The sequence below is a fragment of the Thamnophis elegans genome, chromosome 7 (genome assembly GCF_009769535.1).
Source record: "Thamnophis elegans isolate rThaEle1 chromosome 7, rThaEle1.pri, whole genome shotgun sequence".
In the NCBI taxonomy this organism is placed as follows: domain Eukaryota; kingdom Metazoa; phylum Chordata; class Lepidosauria; order Squamata; family Colubridae; genus Thamnophis; species Thamnophis elegans.
Window position 1 is genome coordinate 70,417,252 of NC_045547.1, and position 19,172 is coordinate 70,436,423.

General features: G+C 38.3%; 1 protein-coding gene across 1 annotated transcript; it reads right to left on the reverse strand.

Annotated features, from left to right (window-relative positions):
* Window positions 1-452: 452 nt before the first annotated feature.
* On the reverse strand, window positions 453-17,252 carry TRMU (tRNA 5-methylaminomethyl-2-thiouridylate methyltransferase). Its single transcript, XM_032221780.1, has 11 exons — window positions 16,988-17,252; window positions 12,997-13,162; window positions 11,411-11,517; window positions 10,973-11,095; window positions 9,892-10,064; window positions 9,241-9,294; window positions 9,054-9,120; window positions 6,579-6,679; window positions 4,577-4,721; window positions 4,203-4,285; window positions 453-2,442 (listed from the first exon to the last, which is right to left on the reverse strand). The coding sequence occupies exons 1-11, from the start codon at window positions 17,073-17,075 to the stop codon at window positions 2,290-2,292; spliced, it is 1,260 nt and encodes a 419-aa protein (XP_032077671.1). The 5' UTR covers window positions 17,076-17,252; the 3' UTR covers window positions 453-2,289.
* Window positions 17,253-19,172: the final 1,920 nt, after the last annotated feature.

Genomic DNA, 19,172 nt, shown 5'->3' on the forward strand with positions numbered 1-19,172 from the left:
TATACTAAAATAAATAGCAGCTACTGTAGCTGTTCCGATTGGCAGTGCCACAATAAAGCCAGCACCAGAGGTATCCACAGTGTGTGGTTTAAAAAGTTAAGATGGCACATGATGGAGATAAAAAAACAAACAGGTAGAGCTTCTTCAATTGGGCTTTTAGCAGTCACCTTGACTTCAACCCTGTGGGTACCCCGAGCCTCCACCTATAGAAGTAATTGGATGAGTCAGTCTGAGGAATGGTGAAAGGGAGATGGGTCCCATTGCTACCATTTCCAATAATTTCTCTTGATTTAGTAATGATACTAAATTGTCACGCAAAAGGGAACAATTGCATGCTTGAGTGTAAGGCTCCTCCCTGCCAAGTAATTTTTTTCATCTCCAGAGATCAATCAAAAATTTACATTAATAATATGGAATTTCCAGAGAGTGAAAGGAAAGAGACAAAATGGACATCATCTTGATATGGTTATTATTACAAATACAATTTTGATTTTTCTTGGTGAATATAGTCATTAATACTACAGGTGTTCCAGCATTTTCTGGTCTAGGCAGAAAAAAGGGGGGAAGGAAGATAGTTGCAGGTGCTACAACCTGTCATATGGGCTGAATCATTTTGTTACCATAGAAACTCTGGTTGCTATGATGCAGCTCTAAAGCCATCCTTGGTCTTCATGGGAGAACAGCTTGTTTCAACTTGATGCTTCAATATTGCTCATAGCCTCTTCTCCCAAAATACATCTCTCACCCGTTGAAATATAAAACATGATTAAAAGCTTATTGACTGAAGTGTTTTTTAGGAGTCTTTCAAGTTATTTGTAAAATAATCACCAAAATCTAAAACGTTTTCACTTTACAAAGTAGGAGCTTTTGTTTACTTGAAATACATATCAAAAGCTTTCAAACCTAAAGGAATGAATTAATAACTTAATTACATAGATAGGGTTTGTGTTATATCAACTTGACAGTAATTTGTGCCCCCCCCAAATGAAAACTCTGAAATAATAGGCAATTATGAATCTGACTCATAATACACTTTTTCCCAAAAGAGACATTATTTCATTTTAAGTACAGGAAAAAAGACACTGTAGAAATTTTGGACTTGAGATGAATCTAGGAGATTTTCCTCTTTAAAATAAGTAAGCTATGTAGAAGACTAGCATTTCCCACAAACCTACATAGTGTATACTGTGTTGCCATTAAAATAATTTTATTAAAATTACAGAACAGGAAAATGCCATTTTTGTCAATGATTTTCAATGCCACCTTTAAAGTTATTATTTAGTTTATTAAGGTCTTATTTATCCCACACCCTCAATAGAGACACAAAAGAAAATGAGGAGAAGCCTTGCCTCAATCCCTCCTCTCCACAATTTGAAGGCATGCAGTAAACTCTGGGGCTGTTTAGGCATATCCCAGGCTTGAAAACCTGATAGGGAATCTGCTTCTAGGATTGCAGGATTGTAACTGGAGATGTGTGCCCTCTAACTTTGTAGAGAATGACAGATGAGAGAAGCAGAAAAATGTGGATCCTAATCTAGTCAACTCCCCAATACAATTCTAATTTGGTTGGGTGCTGGAATACCCAAATACAGCTGAAGAGATGACACAAAGCAGCTTTTTCAATAGATAAAGGAAAATATCTAAAGTTGCCAGCTTTAGTTCAAGAGCAAAGAAATTTTCCTAGTTGCATTGCAATTAATTAATGTATACTAGGGCATTTCATTACGAGCTCCTTAAGAAGCCCCATTCATTTTTCAACAAGTAGGAAAAAAAAAAGAGCTCTCTAGATATGCCCAGAATTCACAGAGACACACATAATTCTCTTACCTTATCTTTGAGCTGTAACATTGCCTTCCAATTTGCTAATGGCTTTCTGGTTTGAAAGTTTACAAGATGGGCAACCAAAAGGCAAATATTGAGAAAGAGGATAAAGAAGTCTATTGTGATCACACAACAGTAGATTTAGCCATAAATTATATGGTTCCACATTCCAGAAAATTTACTTACATAATCTTAACAGGATTCTTCAAACTGTATATGTTACATTGTGATCCTATACACACTTCTTTGAGCGATGTCGCCTTCTGTTTAACATCTGCCCAGGGCTGGGGAAAGGTAACCATTTTCTCACCCAGAAGAGTCATTCCATATGTCACAACTGTTTTATTTTTTCAGAGAAATTCCAAACACATCCCGATGTGCATTCATGTATCCGACGATCATTCCAAGGCTTTTGACTAACCATTTAAAAAAATAATAAGCTCTGCTTGGTTTTAAAAAAGCAAGAAATCATTTGGTCGGGTGGACTGTGACTTCGTCAGTTGGTAGGTTCACACCAGTGGTCTCCCTGTTCTTGCCTTGTTGCAAAGTAAAGACCGAAGGCCCAAGTCTCAGAATCATGCCACTGCCTAGGCATTCGTCTCCCTTGTAGAAAACAGCAAACTGGAAGACAGAAGAGTGACAAATTGTATTGTATGAAGCGTGAGGCTGTGTATTGAGAAGAAGGGGGTCCTCTGACTACTTAGCTTTTAAACATCCAATATGATGTAGAGAATGTGAGAGTGAATTCATTGCTAGTATAATTCTTGCCATAATGATTAGGTGATCTTTCTTAGCAGTGTAAATTGAACTGATAAAAATTAGCATCTAAGTAAATAATGATAGGCTAATTCTTGCATTCAAACAGATTTTGTTTTTCCAGTTCACATGGTAAGGAGCGCTTCCCAATGAAGTCTGAAACATTGAGTTAATTATAACAATCTAGCAAACCTATCAATAGTGAATTACAACAGCTTATATTCGCACATCTTAGAACAAATGTTCTGAATTAAGGAATTCAACGGAGCCTCTCCCTTTTTCCAACTGCATTATTTCCTTTGTTCAAAATATGCACAATTTGAAATTTCTCAGTTTTAAGCCATCGTGATTCAGATAGTTATTAATGCTGAGGATTTTTGGACAAGCTGGGTAGAGCTCTTACATCCTACTCTTTTTCACTGACTCTTGGTGATTTACAGAATCTATTCCACAACGTCAACTTGCATGACAGGACTTGATAAAGCCTGCAGCTTAACAAGTCCTCTGAATGTTTTTTGCTAATTATGAAAGCTATCCTTCTCCTCCTTCCATTACAGTTGCTTTTTTTGCTGTGTTAATTGTGGTGAGAAGGCAACAAAATTCTCAAATAGCTTTATCAGTGTTTCTTGAGCAACTTCAGAAGATGGGTGGATTTACAAGTCCCAGAATTTTTCCAGCCAGCTTCAGCTGGTTGGGGAATTTTGGGAGTTGAAGTCCACCTATCTTCCAATTGCTGAGATTGAGAAACTGTTCTAACTGAAGATTAGACTACTGAACCATCTTCACCAGGAAAAAAAAGTGAACCATCTTATCCAGGATAAATGCAGACAGAGCAGACTTGCCTTCCCCCCACACCTTTGCTGAGATGCACACATCATATCTGATATCTTCTGCATATAAGAATGTATTCTATTCAATATTACTAACAATGTTTTTCTTGGAGAATAAATGAGGCCTCCTTGCAAGTAAATGCCTATGGGCTTCAAATAAAGCTTAATTTCCCCCTTATTATTACTATCGCTAGCAGACAAATGCAGTACAGATGTTTACAAAACCTTCTCCTCAGTGCTGAGAATCAAACAAACCCAAGGGAAAATTATAATGAATCACGCCAGCCATGTTGGATCATGTTCAAGCATTCAGCAATAGCAATGGATAGAACCAAGATTCCTCACTGAGATTTTCTATTCACTCATATGTAATTGTTTAATAAATCAACCAATAATATGTATGAACTGCTTATTTCGTCCAGTTATACCAGGGGTCAGCAAACCACAGCTCTAGAGCCACATGTGGCTCTTTCATTTCTCTGTTGCCGCTCCCCGTTGCTCAAAATATGTGTCATAACCGCCTATGTACGACACCCGCTGGCACGCGATTGATTAAGCTTTTCGACTCCGGGTAGATTTTGTGGTTCCCGGTCTTTTCTTTTCTGAGGGAAAGGGATCCAAAAGGCTCTTTGAGTGTTTAAGGTTGCCGACCCCTGATTTATACAGTGCATAGGCAAAATCTGTTCCATACTTTGCTATTCAACCTAACTGTTCAAAAGTGCAACTGAGTGTATTTATGTCCTGGGATGATTAGAAAATTTAAGATAATCACAGAGAAGAAGGCTCAGCACATACCTGCCCTGCTGTAAGATCCCTTATTGGCTTAGCCAGAGTCAACCATACTGATCCATCTTGATTTAGGGTTAATGTACAAGGTACTACGAATTAAACAAAAAAAAAAACTGTTAAGCGATTGACTTTTATGGATTTGATTTGACTTAGCCTGGCTCACATAATTAAACAATCAAACCATCAAAATAAAACACAGAATTCAATTTTTTTAAAAATACCCTTTACAAACCTGTAAAAGTAAAATCAGAAATTAAAACCTCAAAAACTGTACTCTCATCTGAGCAAATAATGTTTTCTTCTATAAACATATCCTTCTATCAATGCACTCTCTGGGCCATGTGTGCCACCACATGTTTCTATTAACAAAGTCTAATCACCTAGCGCCATCAAGTGTAGGAAGCGGAAATTGCACTCCATCATTTTGTTCTGAATGAGTTCTGCAGGGGGTTCCTCAGCAATCCAATGAACTCTGCTTGTCCGTAAAAGGTCTCTATACAGCGCAGGGTGATCCCTGGAGGGCGCCTTAGGAAAGATACAAAAAAATTGTATCTTTACAACTCAGCATCTCACCACTATACATAGATACAATTAGCAACAAGTAAAAGAAAAAAAAATCAAAGTTAAATTGGAAGGCAAAGTAAGACTTCTGCTTTGAGAGGGGGTAAAAACTCAAATCGTGAGGTCCTCTTTCTATCACAGGGATGATTAATGCAATGTTTTATTGCATTCATATAATGCTTCACTGGGTTCGTTTTCAACTGTCTGGGAAGACATTTTATTTGTTTTATGAAGGGAGACCATAGAAAATATCACAGGCTGGTTTGATGGAACACTGGGGTGGGCAAATTTAATATTATTTAACATTTTCCAAAAGGCAATGCTAACCATAACCTACAGTACAGTAGGCTATATACCATATAGAACCAGCTGGCCAGGATTTCTATTTTTCTCTCTCTTTATTTGAATTATCTTAAAGCTCTCTGAAGCCTTTTATATTAGACATTTATGGGCTCTGCCTTCCAAAATGAGGGAAATAATCTGCTAGTTTTCAACAGCCATGTTGTTGGATGCTGGTAATGTGATCGCAGGGGTCTCCAATAGCTATTCGAGACCACAGGCTCCAGGGTGCTGAGCCCTCATGGGTCATACAGTAATTTATTGAAACCAACAGGCTTCTACTATTAAACCAGATCAATGTATCTTAATCTTAGCAACTTTATGACACATGGACTTCAATTCACACAATTCTGGAAATTGAAGTCCAAAGTTGCCAAGATCACGAAACATTGCACTATATAATTGTTATGGAATGTTTTGTTTCCTGCACAAAGCAGGAAAGTGTTGGTCCTAAAATGTAACCATGGTTTGTTTTAACTGTAATTAGCCTATACATTGCTAAAGCTACAGAGGCAATATGAACAAGAAATTATGTTTTTGCATAGGTAGGTATTAATCTTAACTAAATGCTATATCTCCAAACTGTCATACTTTAAAGGGCCAGGTAAGAACAAAAGCACTGCTACAAGAGTGGAGCCACTGCTCCCCATATAAATTTAGGGATTTTATCCAGGCTTAAAGGAGCATATTAAGTATAGGCAGTCCTCATTTAGCGACTTCAGTTAGTAACAGGAGTTACTAAGCGATGCACAACTGCACTTACTATCTTACTTCAACCTTTTTTTGCCTTACAAACCTTTCTTTGCCTTACAATGCAACAAAAGAATTGGACATAAAGTTACTTTTTCATGACTGGTGTAATTGCAAAGTTGCTACATGAGAATTACATGTGTATCCATACACTATCCATGGAAAAAGGGAAATAAGAGGGAGCAAGTGGACAGCTTCAGCATGTCCATCAAAGTTCTGCTGCTTGTTCAGCCTCTCCCAGTGCTGATGTCACATTGTGTGACCGTTGATTCAGGAATCAAAATCTCACAGCAGCTTCCACCCACACAAATGTGCATCCATTTCCCTTTGATAAGGGAGAGAGAAGCAGGAATCTAAGGATGCACTGTACAAGTCAGCCCTTCCAGCCTGCGACAGTGGCCATCACTAACAATAGAACTATGGCATCAGGATGATGGTTGACTTAAAGATGAAACACTTAGGATGAAGGCATGCTTGTTTTAAGGTGAAGCTCAACCGTCTAATCGCTTCTTTCATTGCTTGGCATTTATTGCATACTTCGTGCCAACATCCTTTTCAATTTTCTGTTGATCAAAATCTCGTTTGAACAGGATGTAATGAAACGTCTCGACACCCGGTTGACTTAACAGCTTTGGTTTTTCTTTTGTTTGCAAAAGCCAAGAATCTTGGGCCAGTAATAAGCACATTCTTTTAGGCGGCTATCACAAACGGTACAAATGCAAGCAAACTTACCACAAAAACATCCCCAGAGGATATGTTTTTATCTACAACAAACCATGCATTACTGCAGTTTCTTAGCTTAGCTCTCTGGCCAAACGTATATAAGAAGCAACCTAAGAAAAGCAAAACACATATTTTAAAATATAACCCACAGATATGTGGAAAACCAAGGGGAGAGAAAAGACTATGAATACTCGCTGTTTAGTCAGGAGGCAAAATGCAGAAAGGAAACACATAACTACTGAATGTACGATTGGCATTTAAACTCATTATGCTTAACAGTCTCACCCTAACCAACATCCCGACAAAGGAGCAGGTCTTTGATTGTGTTGTTGCAACAAGTATATAGTCCCTTACTCTCTTCCCTCTGGTCCATGATTCTAACTCTTATCATCCAAGCTGGCTTGGAATGAGATTTATATCTTGAACATGCACAGAGCAACAAGCTGAATAAGATCAATTACAAGCTAGTACCTACAACTCTGGAGCAGTATTGATTATCATCCTTCCATCTTTCCAAGGTGGGTAAAATGACCGTTGGGGGCAATATGCTGACTCTGTAAACTGCTTAGAGAGAGCTGTAAAGCACTGTAAAATAGTATATAAGTCTAAGTTCTATTACTATTAACAAAAGCACAAAAAAAGGAAACAGCAAATTAGCAGGTATCAGATATAAGCTTACTCTGTGAAAATACTATAACTACATCACGATTTTCTGTATTTCATCGGGAAAAAATAGGTCTATTCATGATACCAGCAAACACATATTACAGATTAAAATAATCTGCCAAGAGTTTATATAGATTAATTTCCTTAAAAAACAGAATGTATGGTTGAAATTTTGCTTAAGAATCAGTGTAATAGCCTCATCCTAACCAATATCCCATCTCTAAACCAATTCCAATGTGACTAACTTCCAAGTTCTAATAACGCTAGCAAGAAGTAATGGTAGCTCAAAGTACTTTTAACTCTCGCAATAAGCATCCAAATGAAGGGCACACAACTTTCCTTAAGTGGGTAGGCCCCCAATGGTGCTGGAAGTCAACAATCCACAAAGCCTTTGGTTGGGCAAAGTTAAATTAAGGTCATTTTAGTAAAAGATGTAACAGAAATTTCTGAACATGAGAATGAGTTCTGAACATAATTAGCCAACAGATTACCCCCAGTGTAAAACTGCAGCCAGATGTGTTTAAAATAATATATATTAACAGGTTAGGGTTTGGTCATTACACAAACACAAGAATGTGAATGCTGATCGATTGGATTTATAAACTGCTCCATTTGTAATACAATCGTCAGCAATATATCTCTGGCAGGTTTTCTGAAATGCTCCTAGGCAGCAGTCACAGCCTTTCAATTTATTCAATTTATTTTTTCAACAGCAACTTATTAGCCATCAATAATAATAGTGATAATAACAAATAGTAATTCAAATAATATAACTGAATAGCTAAAATCATTGTTCTGGAAAGTTGTCTACAAAAAGGAGCCTTGGAAGTTCTATTGAAATGCATTGCCTCTGAAACCGATCTTTCCTTTCCTTTCCTTTCCTTTCCTTCCTTCCTTTCCTCCTCCCCTGCTCTCTCAAAAGATCTGCAATCAAATAAGATGTCAGATGTCAAAGAAACCACATAACTTCTTCTCCCTAATGTCAAGGCTTAATTTAAGCCATTTCCTCTCCCACTTGGACTTGTCAAAATTCCAGGCAATGTCATCCTATGGAATCCCTTTTCATATGGAAACCACCCGCCCCCCAGAACTTCGCAGGCCAAGCCTAGTAATTATTACTCCCCCCCCCGCCCCCCGAAAAAACATTACTCTCCCCTTACAAATCTGGTCTAATTTTCAGCATTAATAGATTCCTTTCTTAAGTATGTTTATGCTTAGCCTGCTTGACTGTTTATTTTTAAGGAGATTAAAGGATCTACATTTTGTTCACTTTATAAAATCCCTCTTCCTTACACAGTATCACCTAATAAAAACAGTAACCAAATGTTTAATAACTTGCCACCTAATTTGAAGCTTTTGTGACAGATGTTTTTAATAAGAGGATATTGTAGGGGCTTGAGGCTCTGAGTTCATTCAAATCCATTGCCAGATAGCAATAGCAATAGCAATAGCACTTAGACTTATATACCGCTTGGCAGTGCTTTACAGTTACAGTGGTTTACAGAAACAGCCTATTGCCCCCAACAATCTGGGTCTTCATTTTACCCACCTCGGAAGGATGGAAGGCTGAGTCAACCTTGAGCCTGGTGAGAATTGAACTGCCAAACTGCTGGCAGCCGGTAATCCGCAGAAGTAGCCTGCAGTACTGCACTCTAACCTCTGAGCCATCATGGCTCATGGTGATGAGACAGTTTGGGGAAAACTAAAGATTTACTGAGTTTTATGTTGCCAGATTCAGGGGGGTGGGAAGGGGTAATGTAGAGTTATTTATATTTCACGATATTTAATAGGAATTGAATAAAATAAACATTTGCTCACCTTTGTGTGTTCCAAGAACTTTGCCATCTTCAATGGAGACAAAATTTCCTGGACGTGGTTGCAGATACTACAAGGGGGAAATACATCCTCTCAATTTAAATCCCATTTAAAAGTCATACATGTTGAAAGTAATAATAAAATAAAATGTACACGTGTTCATAAAAATTGTGAATCAGCAATTTCTCACCTCAAGAAGGAACTCTGAAAAATCCCTTTTACCAACAAAACAGAGGCCCATGCTCTAAAATAAAACACAATTGATGGTCACCCTTTAGGTATTTTGAAAGTTCAAATAATGGCACTTTATATCTATCTATTCTCACCTATTAGATCTACCTAGCTAGAAACATGTTAGACGCAAAAAAATAATCTTAAAGAAAATATAGTGAACTTTAGAGGAAAATTAAACAATAGGAAATGTTGAAATACAAAAATATGTGTTCAACAGACGACTATCCTACTTCACTGCAATGAAAGATAGAACAACTAATTCCTGACTTAGAAATGATCAAAATACTAAAATGGCACAATTGGTAATTTTATCCAGAAACAGGATCCATCAAAAGAACAGCTTTTGGTCATTTTTCCAGATTGCAAAGGCATCTAAACTAATGTTTTTTTTTTTTCAAACTTGGCAATTGTTGGCTGGGGAATTTTTGTTGTAATCCACACATCTTAATGGAAGAGTAGCTCTTCCACATATGAACCAGGCTTCAGTGGGACACTATGAAGTATGAAGAGGGAAACGAATGTGCAAGTTCAAGAAACACTGCTCTAAGTTATAATGATTGTTTCCCCCCCCTTTATAATGTCCTTTGAGTAGGAAATGTTACCATGCCTCTTTTTTTTTCAACACATGATAAAGCTGATGCTCTGCAGCTATCTTCTTCACAAAGTCTTTTGTTAAATCTCCAAGAGGAAAAATGGTTTTCTGCAAAGCTTCTTGAGGAATCTGGCTGAGGAAGAATGTTTGGTCTTTATTGTGATCCGCTCCCTGAAGAAGTTTGACAGCTGCAAGAAGAAAATTTGGTTCGATTCTTTAAATCACAGAAAAATGTAACAAGGCTGAAAACAATAAAACAAGCCAACATACTATGTAATTAATACTATATGCCAAGAAAGCCAAAGTAACAAATAACAAAAGGGGCTCTTGATTATGATATGGTATCTTTGATTTTGAAGATGATGATATATAATGTGATATGATACTTTGATATATGATCAATACGATATATGATATACTACTTTAAATCCAATGCAGCAGATTTTTTAGCCATTTTCTTTCTACAAAAATTACCTTTTTTCTTCATCTTGTTTTCCAGTTTTAATCTGTATTCTAAGACTTTTGCAGACAAGGTGCCTACTAATAACAATTTATTTCATTATACTAATTGATGCTAGAGGTGCTTTTTCAAGAAGCAACTGGACTTTCTTGTTTTTCTTTGAAGACATTTTGCTTCTCATCCAAGAAGCTGCTTCATCTCTGACTGGATGGTGGAGAATGGAAGGATTTATATTCCTTTCAGGCAGCTGGTCATTTTGCATTTTTCTAGAGAGTCATTGAGGACACTTGGAGGTTTATCTGTGTCCTCAGGATCACCTGAGTAGTACAAATGGGTGCGGAGCCTTCTTGGCTGAAGGATGTTTTCTGTCCTGTCTCTCTTCATTGAAGACAGGCACAGGCTGTTGGAGATGAGTCTGTGTTGTCTGAATTTCAAGCTGAAGTGTAAATGATTCCTGTAATCTGCAATTTTTCTGGAAATCTGTTTGAACCTTCTTGTATGTGAAGTGAATGTCTTCAAAGAAAAACAAGGAAGTCCAGTTGCCTTCTGAAAAAGCATCTTTGGGACAATCATGACCTGGATGACTGAGAAGTGATGCTATGTATCTAATCTGGATTTAAACAGTGGAACACTTACCGTTTCTTATTTCAAATCTATTTCTGAATAGTCCTCGTGGTTTTTGTTGATATTTTTGCTGAAAAACTTCATTATCTTCCAGGGAGGTCCTTGCATAGTGCCCAGTTGCTATTGCATCAGCTCCTGGCATAGTTTTGAAAAAATAAAGAGAAATTAGATGCTTTTATTTTAGCAATACTTTTAATATATTTCACGACTTTTGTTTTTTATGATATTATACTATACCACTTTGCTCAGGAGGAAACTTCACTGAATTCACTAATGCTTTCTCTGAATACGAAAGTGCAAAACTGAGCCTTCAATTAAGTCACAGATTGATCTGAAAAGCCAGATCTTGATAGGTTGTAAAAAGATTGTATGCAAATTGGGACTGATTTTCAGATTTATTCCAGAGCTTCGTTTTTCAGAAAGGAAAACACCACTGAAAATAGAACTTACCAATGTTATTCATAGCATAGTGTAGGAAATAATTGAATTTGATGTTTTTATTACATATAATATCAGGATTAGGTGTCCGTCCAACTTCATATTCATTTAAAAGATAGCTGTAGGTAAGGGAGAAAAAACACTACAATCATTATGAGTTTTTGGAAATGCAGAGGCATGTTTACTGCTCCATCAAGAACCCCAATTACTTTATATACAGCTAAACATCTGAACCATATCAAATTAATCAGAATAAGCTGATCAGAATAGACAAATCGCTTTGCCCTCACCAGATTTTACTGAAATTGTTTCAGTTTATAATTAGGCTCCTTATTTTAATCAATTAAAAATGACATGGCGGAAAAAAGGATTGGCTTATAGTAGTGATTTTCAAATGACCTTGGGATGCTGCAACCATCATAAACATATGCAGTTGCCACGAGCCCAAATTTTAATCATGTGACCAAGCAGATGCTGCAACAGTCAAAAATATGTTGGAACTGCAAAAAACGTAAACTGAACCTGATAGAAAGTGCAGATTTGGCAAACAAAATAAAATCGGCAAAACAAAACTTTTTTTTGAAAAAGCAAATAAACCAGGACGTTGGCTGGCTTACAGACTGAAAAAGGAAAGAAAAAAAAAAGCTGATAAGCCATTTGGTGGATGAAGAAGGGAATCTACATCATTCAAATGGAGAAAAGAAAAAAATAATTGAGAACTACTACAACAAACTCTCTCAACATGAGAGGGTACCAGAAAGGAAAATAAGACAATTCTTAGAGAAAACTAGAATAATTAAAATCCCAGAAAAATTTAAGAAGGCACTAGAAGAAAGAATTACAATGATGGAGGTAATAGAAGGCATCAAAAGGCAAAAGAATGGGAAAACACCAGGACCAAATGGATTACCGGCAGAACAAACACTACAAGGAGTATTAAGCAATATAATGTTGGAACTATTTAATGACTTATTAAGGGAGGCAAAGATACCAGAAACATAGACGGAGGCATATATAACGCTTATATCACAAGAAGAGTCAGATCTACAACAAGTAAAAAACTAGACCTATTTCACTACTAAATGTGGATTATAAAATTATTGCATCAATAAGGCTGTAAGTAATTCTTTTCAATGCTGTTGTAACTTCAAACAGTTACTAAACGAATGATTGTAAGTCAAGGACTACCCGTATATAATAAATAGGAAATGGTGAATTACTTCCATATTATCCCAAGAAAGCCAGGTGCCTGCATTGTAGTCATGAGAAGTTAAATTCAACCCAAGAATGTCTATATCTTTAGTTTATCATTGGTGGCTCTTCAAATAAGCTTCTTTCGGCTTCATGGTGGATTGTTTTTGCTTCCAGAGGCAAATAAGTTTTATTAGACTTCAGAATGTTCCAAAATTTTTAATATACCCTTTCATAACCAAAGCATAGAGCATTGATGCTTTGCTAGATTATAAAGACCAGAAGAGGAGACAAGAACTAGGCAAGGAAGCTTGCAAAGCCTACATAGGAAGCCTCTGCTTCTCTTATTAATCTTCCCAGTCACACAAAGCTTTCTTTCAGCAAAAGATTTATGAAAATTCTCTTACCTGAATACTTCATTCCAATATTCTTTAACATAGGAAACTTGGCGAAATGGAATATTGAGTATCTGACACACTTTATAAGCATCTTCACAATCTTGATTGCCTTGACAAATTCCCTTTTCATCCACCAAGTCCCAGTTGTTCATGAACACCCCAGTCACATCATATCCTGCTCAGATGGGGAAAGTAAGAAATGAGAAAGTATAAGTGGCAAGACCGCATAAGAAAAATTAACATACTCTAGATATCCCCACAAATAATGTTCAATCTTTCACTGTTAAAGTTTTTGAATCATCTATGGCAAAAACTTATATCTGCTACACTTTATCCAGTTTTGGATAATTGTTACTGTGCTATTATAAAATATACTATTACCAGAATAGTAAATTGTGGACATGACAAGTAGAAAATCTTCATTCTATCTAGATGTATCAAAATATATAGGCAATAATGGACTGAATAGTTATCTCTGGTCATCGATTGCTCATAAAAGCATTGAATTAGCTCATGTTTAGTTTCATCATTAAAATATAGAGACTGCTTAGAGAAGGCTGTAAAGCACTGTGAAGCGGTATATACGTCTAAGTGCTATTGTCATTGCTATCATTAAAATATAAAATAAAGAATTAAATAAGAGCTTAGCAAAAAGATCCGTCAAAGTCTGTGTGTGGGTCTCACTCAATATCTATCAGCAACTCTTTTAAACCAAAAGTATCTTTTCCCAGGATTATGTTACATAGAATAGCTAAATTTTATTTACACATTTGAAAGTAAACATAATAAATGCCAGAAATAGCTGCATGTTTAGCAGCACTTTGTGTGTGAATTTGATTCCAAAAACGATACCCTACGCTGGAAATATTTATAGATTCATTCATGTAAAATCATTTTAATCATTTTTTTAAAAAAAATAAGTGTTTACTTAAAGAATAACAGAGAAAGGATGCTCACTTAAAAACATACACCTATGCCATTAGTGTAAACAAAATTCACATAACCACAACTTTTTCAGAATTCCCTGGAGAAAATTATTTCCAAAGCCAAATGAAGATAGATTTAAAATTGCAAACTGAAGTATATATATTTGGGAGTATTGTATACACCTACTGGCACACATATGAAACACAGAAAAATATAACAGAAAAACATATTATATTTGTATTTTTGTATTTCCTATATATCTGACTTTCCTCTATAAACAAATCCTTTCTCCATTTTTTTTTCTTACAACAGCAACCCCAGAGATAGAATGAGCTCAGAAAAAAAAGATTGGTTTATAAGCACTGTGTTTCAAACTGGACACTTTTTAAGATGTGTGGATTTCACCTCCCAGAATTCCTCAGCCAATATGCTGGGGGGAATTCTGGGGATTAAAGTACACACATCTTAAAGTTGCCAAGATTGATCTAGGACCCAGGTTGTGCCCACTGAATGCCAATGAGCAAGTCAATCTGAAAGAATTGGGCATAATTTAATGGATGACAAGCTATATGGAGGTCTTAGATGAGCTTGAAGGATCTGCAAAAACTAAGCAGACTCAAGACAGACTAAATGTTTGGATGGAAGACCACTATGAGAGCCCAGGGTTGCAGGAAGAGCCAAGAAGCTTTAAAATGTTCTTTGAAAGAAGGCAAGGACAAAGCATTTTGAATACAGGTAGTTCTCGACTTACAACAGTTCATTTAGTGACCTTTCAAAGTTACAACGGCAATGAAAGAAGTGAGCTATGATCGTTTTTCACTTTTACAAACATTGTGGCATCGCCCATAGTCACGTGATCAAATTTAGGATGCTTGGCAACTGATATTTATGCCAGTTCCAGGGTCCTGGGGGTTATGTGATCCCCTTTTATGGCCTTTTGATAAGCAAAGTCAACAGGGAAGCCCGATTCACTTAACAACCATGCTATTAACTTAACTGCAGCGATTAACTTAACAATTGTGGCAAGAAAGGTAGTAAAATGGGGCAAAACTCAGTTAATAAATATCTCACTGAGCAACAGATAATTTGGGCTGGATTGTGGTTGTAAGTCAAAGACCACCTTGTCTGCCGGCTGCCTGCAACTTGGCAGTTCGAATCTCAGCAGGCTCAAGGTTGACTCAGCTTTCTATCTTTCCGAGGTCGGTGTGAGGAGAAAATTAATGGGTACCTTCTTCAAGCGCAGTAAAGTTGGGGGGCAGGGGGGACTGAGATGGGTTCAATAGTGACATAAATTGCCTGATTCAAAATTTGTAATCAGCATATGTGCATGTTCATCTGATGAAACAGTAGCTGGTATAGACACCGTAGTTCCCTATATGCCGAAATGAGAGCGGCTGAGGCTGTGGGAAAAGTGTTATGCAATGTAATGCAAGTGCCTACAGCAAAGGCTTTATGCTTGCTATGCTATAAATTCTAATAAACCTCTGAATCCCAAAGTGAGACTTTTGTGATGTGCTCTCTGTTCAATTGTTATTAAGTGCAGCTATGTTCATGAAAGGAGGACTCAAGATTGTTGTGGGGGGGGGGGAATATGCCGATGCGGTAAACCGTTTAGAGGACTGTAAATCCACCGTGAAACGGTATATTTTTAGATTAGAATAACAGAGTGGGAAGGGACATTGGAGGTCTTCTAGTCCAACCCTCTGCTTAGGCAGGAAACCCTACACCACTTCAGACATATGGCTATCCAACATCTTCTCAAAGACTTCCAGTGTTGGATCGTTCACAACTTCTGGAGGCAAATTCTGTTCCACTGATTAATTGTTCTAACTGTCAGGAAATTTCTCCTCAGTTCTAAGTTGCTTCGCTCCTTGATTAGTTTCCACCCATTGCTTCTTGTCCTGCCTTCAGATGCCTTGGAGAATAGCTTGACTCCCTCTTCTTTGGGGCAACCCCTGAGATATTGGAAGACTGCTATCATGTCTCTCCTAGTCCTTCTTTTCATTAAACTAGACATACCCAGTTCCTGCAACCGTTCTTCATATGTTTTAGTCTCCAGTCCCCTAATCATCTTTGTTGCTTTTCTCTGCACTCTTTCTAGAGTCCCCACATCTTTTCTACATTGTGGCGACCAAATCTGAATGCAGTGTTCCAAGTGTGGCCTTACCAAGGCATTATAAAGTGGTATTAACACTTCACGTGATCTTGATTCTATCCCTCTGTTTATGCAGCCTAGAATAAGGTAAGATAGATATAGATCAGAATTTCTCAACCTTGGCAACTTTAAGATGTGTGGGCCAATGCAGAGTGAGCTCATCCCTCATGAAAACTGGTGCCATGCAAATGACACAGGCTTTATGCTGGTCTTCTTCTTCTTCAAAAAAAAAAAAGGCACTATAAAATGGCTTAATGGAGCTAACCCATCAAAAAGAGGCTATAGGATTTTAAACTTACTAGAACAGTGTTTCCCAACCTTGGCAACTTGAAGATGTCCGGACTTCAACTCCCAGAATTCCCCAGCCAGCGAATGCTGGCTGGGGAATTCTGGGAGTTGAAGTCCAGACATCTTCAAGTTGCCAAGGTTGAGAAACACTGTACTAGAAATTGGAAGCTCAGATGAGGACCAAACTAGATTCAAACCAATTGGGTTTTAAAGAAGAGACGGGACAGTCACTTGTTTGAAATGGCTGAGCAGGGGGCTGGACTAGAAGACCTCCGAAGTCCCTTCCTGTTCTGTTCTATTCTATTTAATTCTCTCCTATATAGGTGTAAGTGCTATTGCTATAGTCCCCAGGAATCCAAGTGGAAGGAGCGTTTTATCCGCGCAAAGCAACACCTTCCCTCAGGCTTCACCCAACTGATGTTAACTACGACCCTCCCGCTCTCCTCTCAAAGGCCCTTCGCAAGGGGAATGCCGGGAGTTGTAGTCTCCATAGATCGGAACGGAAGTTCTACTGAGGGAAAGAAAGCTCGGGTGGATGAGGGAGGGGAGTTAAAGGAGGCCGGGGGGGTGGGGGGGGTGAAATACGGGGCCAGCCGCTCTCGCCCGCATTCTCCGCTCGGGAAGCCTCACCTCTTCGCCTCAGCAGCAAAGCCGCCACGGCGCTGTCCACCCCGCCAGACATGGCGCACACCACGTGCCGGCCCGCGGCCCCTATCATGGTCTGGCTTCGCTGCTTTCAAAGGGCCGGCCGCGCTTGCTTTGCGACCGCGGCCCACCGTGAGTTGAAGGGCAGAGGCGGCAGGACGGGGCCGCCTCTGGGCGGAGCTGAGCTCACAAAAGGCCGGGGAAAACCGGGCTTCTCCTCTGCTCTCCCTCCGGAGGAGGGCCGCTTTTTGGGGGGGGAGGGGGGGAGTCCCGACAGTGGGAGGAGCTTTCTTGTCCTTTTATCTTTGGGTCGTATATAGGCCAAGGGGCCTTCAAAGTTAGCAACTTTAAGACTTGTGGACTTCAACTCTCAGAATTCCCCAGCCAGCAAGCTGGCTGGGGAATTCTGGGAGTTGAAGTCCACAAGTCTTAAAGCTGCTAAGTTTGAAGACTCCAGGCATAGGCCGAGGAAGATGATGGAAGCTGAAGTCCTGCCTTTTTTATTCACCCCAGGCGGAGGAATGGGAGCAACCACTGGACACCTGTGTGTTTGCACACGTGCGCACCTTCAGGGGCAGGGATGGTTCCTGGTGCCTGTCTGAACCAGCCCCAGCTTTTTTTTTTTAGGAAGATTTTTGGAGCTGTTTTTGCCATATCTGATTTCTGAGGGTCTGAAAGGGACTGACTCTCATTGTCTCCTGGGTTTAACCAGAGGCCTTAACCACTGTACCAGACTGGCCGGTGCAGATTTGCCAAACCTGTGTTGGGATCACTTGTTTTGAATAGGTTCCTGTTGTGTTGTAAATATGAAGCTTAACAACTTGTGGGGGGCTTCATCACGGGAGTTTTTTAAGAAATTTGTTTGAGATGGGGTATCCTGCTTCAATTGGGAGCTGGACTAGAAGACCAAGGTCCCTTCCCTTCTATTCCATTCCCATTACTTCCATTACATTACATTCTATTCTATGCCAAGGCAAGTTCCAGACTTTTAGGAACCATTCCTTAAACCATTATTTCTTCCTACTTAGCAAACTTGAAGATGTGTGGACTTCAAATCCCAAAATTTCCCTAGTCAGCATGTTGGTATTTGGTATTCTAGGAATTGAAATTCGTGCATCTTCAAGTTGCCAAATTTGAAAAAAACTACCTTAAACAAAGAGATATTTTTTTATTCTTAAGACTATATTATCTTCTGTTAGTTCTGTTCGTTGATGATTGCCATATCATTCATGGATAACCATGTTAAGGAACTTACGTAAATGAAATATATGGCCATTTTATAAAATCAGTGTTGGTGGAAGGCAAAGGGAATAAACCGACTCAAGAATATATGCTGTTTTGGAGGGGATAAGGGCACAATTGGAATATATTGTGTATCTTAGTTGTTATAGATGAAGAAATATAAGGGGGGGGGGAGAGCATCTCTAGATGATGGGGGTACGTTGTAATATTTGGGTTTTTTTCCTTTTCGCTTTTTTGTATTTACTATGTATTATTTGAATTTTAAAAAATTAAAATTAAAAAGGAACTTATGTAAAGACAGTTCACCTGACCTTTCTTAAAATAAGTGATAAACACTAGATAAGAATTAAGGCATTTCCCCACTTGCATTTAACCTTAATGTAAGCATGCCATGTATCATTTTTTTTCCTGTTACTTAATGATTTTTCATTCCTTTCATCAGAAGTGGGTTCAGCCTGGTGCTTTATAGCATCTTTCCTGCTAGCATTTTCCACTGTGCCCAACACATTTCCAAGTCAGTCCCTGGCTCAATGTGTTTTAATGTTGTATCTCTATGAATGAATGATGGGAGGCTATGCAGTGAAACGGGAAATCTTATTTTGCTGAGCAGCTACCCTGAAATCACTGATAAGTGTGGGAGAGCAGCACAGCAGTCTGCTCTGGTAGAAAATGACTATTCTTCTGCATTCGAAGCTATGCTTGATTTGTCAGCGAGCAAATGATCCCATACTATTTGAATAAAAGCAATCCCCCCCCCCCCCCCAATTGCAGATTGGAGAATTTGGAGAGGAAGAGATCACAAGAGAGTTGAGAATACACACTGAAAGGAATGCATTGATTCTGGAGCTGAAAGCCACAAGTGCACTAGGCAAACAGGCAGTATATTTCCTATTGTGTGCCTGCTTTTTGTTTTATAATCTCTTCCTAT

Bases quoted from the DNA above. Each gene is read 5' to 3' on its own strand.
- TRMU (XM_032221780.1), bottom strand. From the start codon at position 17,075: ATGATAGGGGCCGCGGGCCGGCACGTGGTGTGCGCCATGTCTGGCGGG. The intron at 9,295-9,891 runs GCATGGTAACAT...GTTTTATTTTAG, and splicing joins ATGTGTTGAAAAAAAAAGAG to AGCATGGGCCTCTGTTTTGT. The intron at 6,680-9,053 runs GTGAGCAAATGT...TGCTTTTCTTAG, and splicing joins AGTTCTTGGAACACACAAAG to GTTGCTTCTTATATACGTTT.